This window comes from Notechis scutatus, chromosome 2 (assembly GCF_049901735.1).
Source record: "Notechis scutatus isolate UNSWTSFEM ecotype Mainland chromosome 2, rNotScu1.2, whole genome shotgun sequence".
Lineage (NCBI taxonomy): Eukaryota > Metazoa > Chordata > Lepidosauria > Squamata > Elapidae > Notechis > Notechis scutatus.
The window spans coordinates 206,303,169-206,308,578 of record NC_142010.1 but is presented as its reverse complement, the minus strand read 5'-3'; the positions used below and the strand labels follow the sequence as shown (position 1 = coordinate 206,308,578).

Genomic DNA, 5,410 nt, shown 5'->3' with positions numbered 1-5,410 from the left:
TCTCCGTAAGAAGCGGCGTGGAGGAACTTCCTTAATAGGAGGGGGGTTGGGTTCCTGGGGGGGGGCTACTGTCAATCTTTTTAAGCCTTTCCTTTCAAGCTTTGAATGTGAGCAGCCCACTAGCTCCCCCCCTCCCCTCCCGCAGCCCTCCCCCTCCCCTCCTTTCCTAGAGCTCGTAAAAGAAAGGGGGAAAGGGGAGACCAATGGCGAGTGGCGTAGCGAGGGAAAGGGGCGGAGCACCCGGAGGGGGAGTGGAGGAGAAAGAGCGAATCAGTCGGAGGGCTCCTGCCAAGGGGGGATGTGTAATAAGGAGGAGAAGCGTTGCTAATTTTTTTTGTTTGTTTGCTTTTCCATGCATGCATAATGAGGCCGGATCAGAACACGCTGCTGCTGCCGCCGCCGCCGCCGCTGCGCGGAGGGCACTTTTGTATTTAAAGCCTCGCGAAAGGAAACAGCTCCTCCAAAGGGTCGGGAAAGAGAGGAGGCAACGGCGGATCGCGGGAATCGGCGCCGAGGGAAAGAGCTCGGGACCCGCGGTGAGTCCGGCTGCCTCCCCTTGCTCCCAACAGCGGAAGAGTCTGCGAGGCTCGGCGCGCCTCCGGAGCCCGGCCGGGGCTCGGGGGAAAGTTCAGCGCGGCCGCCTCGGCATGTGAAGAGAGAGAGATGCGCTGAGTTCCAAGAAAGAAGATCGGCATGAGAAGGAGGGAAGCCGCCGCCGCCGCCGCTCCGACTCAGCAGGGAGCCCATCACCCCGCAGCTCCAGGCTTCTTTCGCCGCCTCCCGGCCTCCCCATCCCGGGAGTAAGGGGCGGAGGCTGTCGGGCTGCAAAAGGGAAAAAGGCGCCGCTTTCCGGGGGGCTTCTCTGAAAAACCGTTCCCGAAGGAAGGTTCCCAGGCCTCGGAGGACGGACGCCGGGCGGATGGATTGATGAGGAAGACCCCCATGCGCACCCTCGGCACAACTTCCCCAAACTTTTCTACTCTCGGCAGCCGCTGGGCCGCCGCCGCCGCTCCCCCCGCGCTCTGCCCTCTCGCTTCCCGACCACGATATCCCTGCGGCCGGCCGCGATGGTGGCAGCCTGGCGGGGAGGAGGACGATGCCTACGGACCGCGCTGCTCCCGCGACTGGCCGCCTTGGGGCTGAGGCTGTTGGTGGTGCTGGTGCTGGGCGCCGCCTCGCCTCCGCCGGGGGTTCACGGCCGGCGCCTGATCTGCTGGCAAGCGCTGCTGCAGTGCCAGCAAGAGCCGGACTGCAGCTACGCTTACAGCCAGTACTCCGAGGCGTGCGCGCCGGTGCTCATGGCCGAGGGGGACGGCTTTGCCGCCTCTGCGGCGGCGTCCTCCTCCTCCAATAGGCGGCGGTGCCCGAGCCATTGCATTTCGGCGCTCATCCAGCTCAACCACACCAGGCGGGGCCCGGCGCTGGAGGACTGCGACTGCGACCAGGACGAGAAGTGCCGCGCCACCAAGCGCGCTATCGAGCCGTGCTTGCCTCGGACGAGCGGCGGAGGTGGAGTGGGGGGAGCGGGCGGCGGCGTGATCGGCTGCACGGAGGCGCGGCGGCGCTGCGACTGGGACAGCCGGTGCAACGTGGCTCTCAACCGCTACATGACGTTCTGCGGCAAGCTCTTCAACGGCCTCCACTGCACCCAGGAGTGCCAGGCCGTCATCAAGGACATGCTGGACGTGCCTAAGGCGCAGCTGCTCAACGACTGCGTGTGCGACGGGCTGGAGCGGCCCATCTGCGAGTCGGTCAAGGAGAACATGGCTCGCCTGTGCTTCGGGGCCGAGGCGCCGGGGCCCGGCAGCAGCGGCGCCTCGGACGGCATCTCCTACGACTACGACGAAGAGGACTACGAGGAGGAGCCCAGCCAGCCCACCAGAAATTACTTCGACGACATGGCCGCAGTTGCGGGCGGCGAAGCGCCTTTCCCAAGGAAGCCCGGGGACGGCGTGACGGCCCCTGCGGCCGCTTGGACGCTGCTCTCGCTCGCCTCCATTTTGCTGCTGTTGCTGTTCTCTTAGCCTAGCCTTGGGAGGAGAGGCTCTTGAGGGGGGCCTTGGCCGAGCTGAGAGGGAGGAAAGGCGTGGGGGTTTCTACTTGTCCCGCGTGAGGGTTTCTACTAGCTGGGCAAGGGTCTCAGAGAGCTTCCCCGGGTCTCTTCTCTCACAGGATGGCAGAATATCTCTCGAGGAACATGGTACCTTAGGAAGAGGAATCCCCCAAAACAGGCCAGTATCCTTGAGCATCTTGCCTGGGCTTCTTAGTTTCCTTGGTGGAGAGAAGTTGGAAATTGGAACACCTTCTAGTTGGCCAGTCCCCTTGGCCGGGATTTGGTTTGCTGTGTGCTTCTAGCTGTGTAAAGAATTTTCCTCTCACAATAGGCATTTTCTCTCCTCGCTTCTCTCATGTGATGCCTGAAAGGGATGCTTCTGTTGTATTAAATTCTCTTTTTAATTTAAAGAAAGGGAGTCTAGTACAATTAAAAAGCTGTGGAGTTTGTTACTGGACCCTTCCTTTATTGACACTTTTATTTTAGGAGGGTTTCCAGTTGATGTTCAAAATGAATATGCTTTGGAATTCACCTGTAGGTTTTACATATATTGCACATTAGTTATTTTACGAGATCGTAAGAAATGTCTTGACTATGCATGTCAGGAGTGTAGATTGTGCAGTGTTTATTTTGCTGTGTGCACAGACATCACCACTTGCAGCTGCCCAATTACAGCTGAACACTTTCTCAATCCTGTATGCATTCAACTAGGAAATATACAGTATGCATGACATTCCTGTACATGTGCACTATGCAAACTTGCCATTTGGCAAATGATTTTAAGAACACTATAAACAGATTGTCTCATGGTTACAGTCAACTTGAAAACAATAAATGTACCAATGACTATTTTTTTTCCAAGCTGTCCTCAATGAAGTTGGGAAGATTTCCCTGCAATGCTTCCAAAAGTGCTGCTTTGCATAACCATTCAACAAGTGACTCCTACCATCCAGTTAACATCCACAGAATTCATAATTATGCTTGACTGAAGATGCAGTTTTGATTCTTTTTAATTGGGTAGGTGTGCAGGTGTAGAGGGAAGAGGTTTCAGAGTTATTTCGAAGATTCATATATAGTAAGTTTAGGACTTTTTTTGCAGAATGAAGTATAATACTGGCATGTATTTGTTATCTGTGATGATTGCACATACTTCAGTTTTACTTCCTTGATGCATAACTTTGGAAGCTTTAATTAAATATCCTACATCCCTGTGATACACAAGTTCATTCTAGATGTCTGGGATGATATGTAAGTTCATTGTTTTTCCTACCGTAAAGGTTTCTTTTTCTGTTCAGGTTTTGCATCACTTAAAATTGCAATACATAAGTTCACCAGCAAACCTCTCTTGCCTCAGCCTAGGAGAAAAAAAAATGCTGAACTGTTGGCTGTTGAACAATGCAGCCTTTGTCTCTAAGAGCTCTGCACTGCCATCTTCAAAAAAAAAAAAAAAAACACTTTTAAAACTCAATATATAAAAATATCCTGAGAAGTTATATTGCCTCTAATCCTGTCATGGGGCTGACCTCTGGTAAATTTTATATAAAATGTATTTAAAACTGGTTTTGTTACCAGCTGTTACTTGTACATAGAATTTTATAAATTGTATACTTTGGGAATAATTTATTTTTTAAGAAATTAAAAGTTTTAAATGTACCCCATCTGCAAAAAATAATACATCTGTTATTCTTTTATTGCAAAGAGGCAGATATAGTTTTGTATGTTAAGGAATACAAACAACAATAATTCCCTAAATGAAACAATGTACAGAGCTTTTTCAAATAGGTCTGAATTTAAATTTTGTATTGTTTGAGGGATTTATGAACTTTGTAGAATTGTATACATGTTTCTCTGGACTTCCTTAAACATTGTATTTTTATAGAATGTGTGAAAAGGCCCTATGTTTAAATATCTATTGATTGTGTATGTTTATGTGTAAATTAGTAAAGAGAGATTTTTAAAGAAGAATTATGGTGAAGTTGTTTTTAAACCACTCCAAATAGGAACAGAGTGGAATATAAATGGAAATAGTTTGGTATAGATTTTTTCTTCAAATTACTTGCTATGAAATAAATTCATGGGATTCAGTGGTATTCCTCTGAGCAATTGGAGAACTTGCCAACCTTAAGTTGCTAATTGCTTCCCTTCAAAAAATATTTCCTTTGAGCAAAGATAGTAGATAAAGATATGAATTATGTTAGCATGGCAACAAGTTGGTGTATGATTGGAGACAGGTATTCCAGTTAAACATTTTGCATTTCCACAGAAACAATGCTGTGTCCCAGATTTTTCACTGAAATACAGAATTTTTGTTGATGGCAAACCATAGTCAAATATGTTAAATGTAACACATTTAAAATAATGATTGCAGAATTGGAGCCACTTTGCAAACCAGTTCATCTTCCTTTCATGCAGGAGAGAGCAGATATAATGAACTATGTGTGACCAACAATGACAAGCCTGTGTCTTACACTGGCCTTAGCAGTTGTTTTGCAGCCCTTTGAAGGCTGGTTTTCTGCCAGAGCTACTGATCTACACTCAAACACCCTTAGATAAATAATTACGCTCTTAAGCTGTCTCGAGTGCTGATACACTTGACCTTGTAAATAGAAATGTTTGCAGTAAGAATAAACTCAGCATTTGAAAATCTTTTAAACATTAACACAAAAGAGAGAGCTTGGTCCTCGGGGGATTGAGTTTGAACTGTGCCAAGCTAGGCACTTGCTTAAAAAAAAGTTTATTTATCTTGTATCCCTGCTGTTTATTTAAAACTTCTTTTTCAATGCTGTGATTGGAAGACAAGTCAGAAGATTAAAAGCTGCAACAAATAAACCTTGACTGCTGAGGAAGAAAGATCAGCAAGAACTGTTATGCTTTCTTAGATAACATTTTTTGGTGTGTGAAAACCATCAGACCTAAGAGTTGTTAGAAGCAATTAACAAAATTGTAAATGTAGTATCTCCACCACAATGCACTACATTTTTAAAAGAATATTGCTGTTTTCATTAGTTCATTGAACTTGACATTAAAATAAAAAGTTCTACTTACATGTTCTGAGTTTCTAGTCTTTAGGATGAGCTTAAATTCTTAATTCAGCCACAGGAAATGAGATATTTTAAAGTCAACTTTGATGTTTGATCTAAGGTAATAGTTACCCATTACTTATACCCTTGAGGAAGAAGCTTGGGCCATAGATTTTCCTCAAAGAGAAAAATACATTGGGGAACAGAATTATTTCCTAGTACAGAAACTAGAAATCCCTTGTTAGTCCTAATTTGAGAAATTCCTGTCAAAACTAAATGCCCAGATTTATATGGCCTCTGGAATGAGGATTCTAAATACATTCTTTGCCATTTTTTA

General features: G+C 47.1%; 1 protein-coding gene across 1 annotated transcript; it reads left to right on the top strand.

Annotated features, from left to right (window-relative positions):
• Positions 1-247: 247 nt before the first annotated feature.
• On the top strand, positions 248-4,018 carry GAS1 (growth arrest specific 1). Its single transcript, XM_026674618.2, has one exon. It carries the CDS (start codon positions 1,068-1,070, stop codon positions 2,022-2,024), a length of 957 nt encoding a protein of 318 aa, XP_026530403.1. The 5' UTR covers positions 248-1,067; the 3' UTR covers positions 2,025-4,018.
• The last annotated feature ends 1,392 nt before the right edge of the window (positions 4,019-5,410 follow it).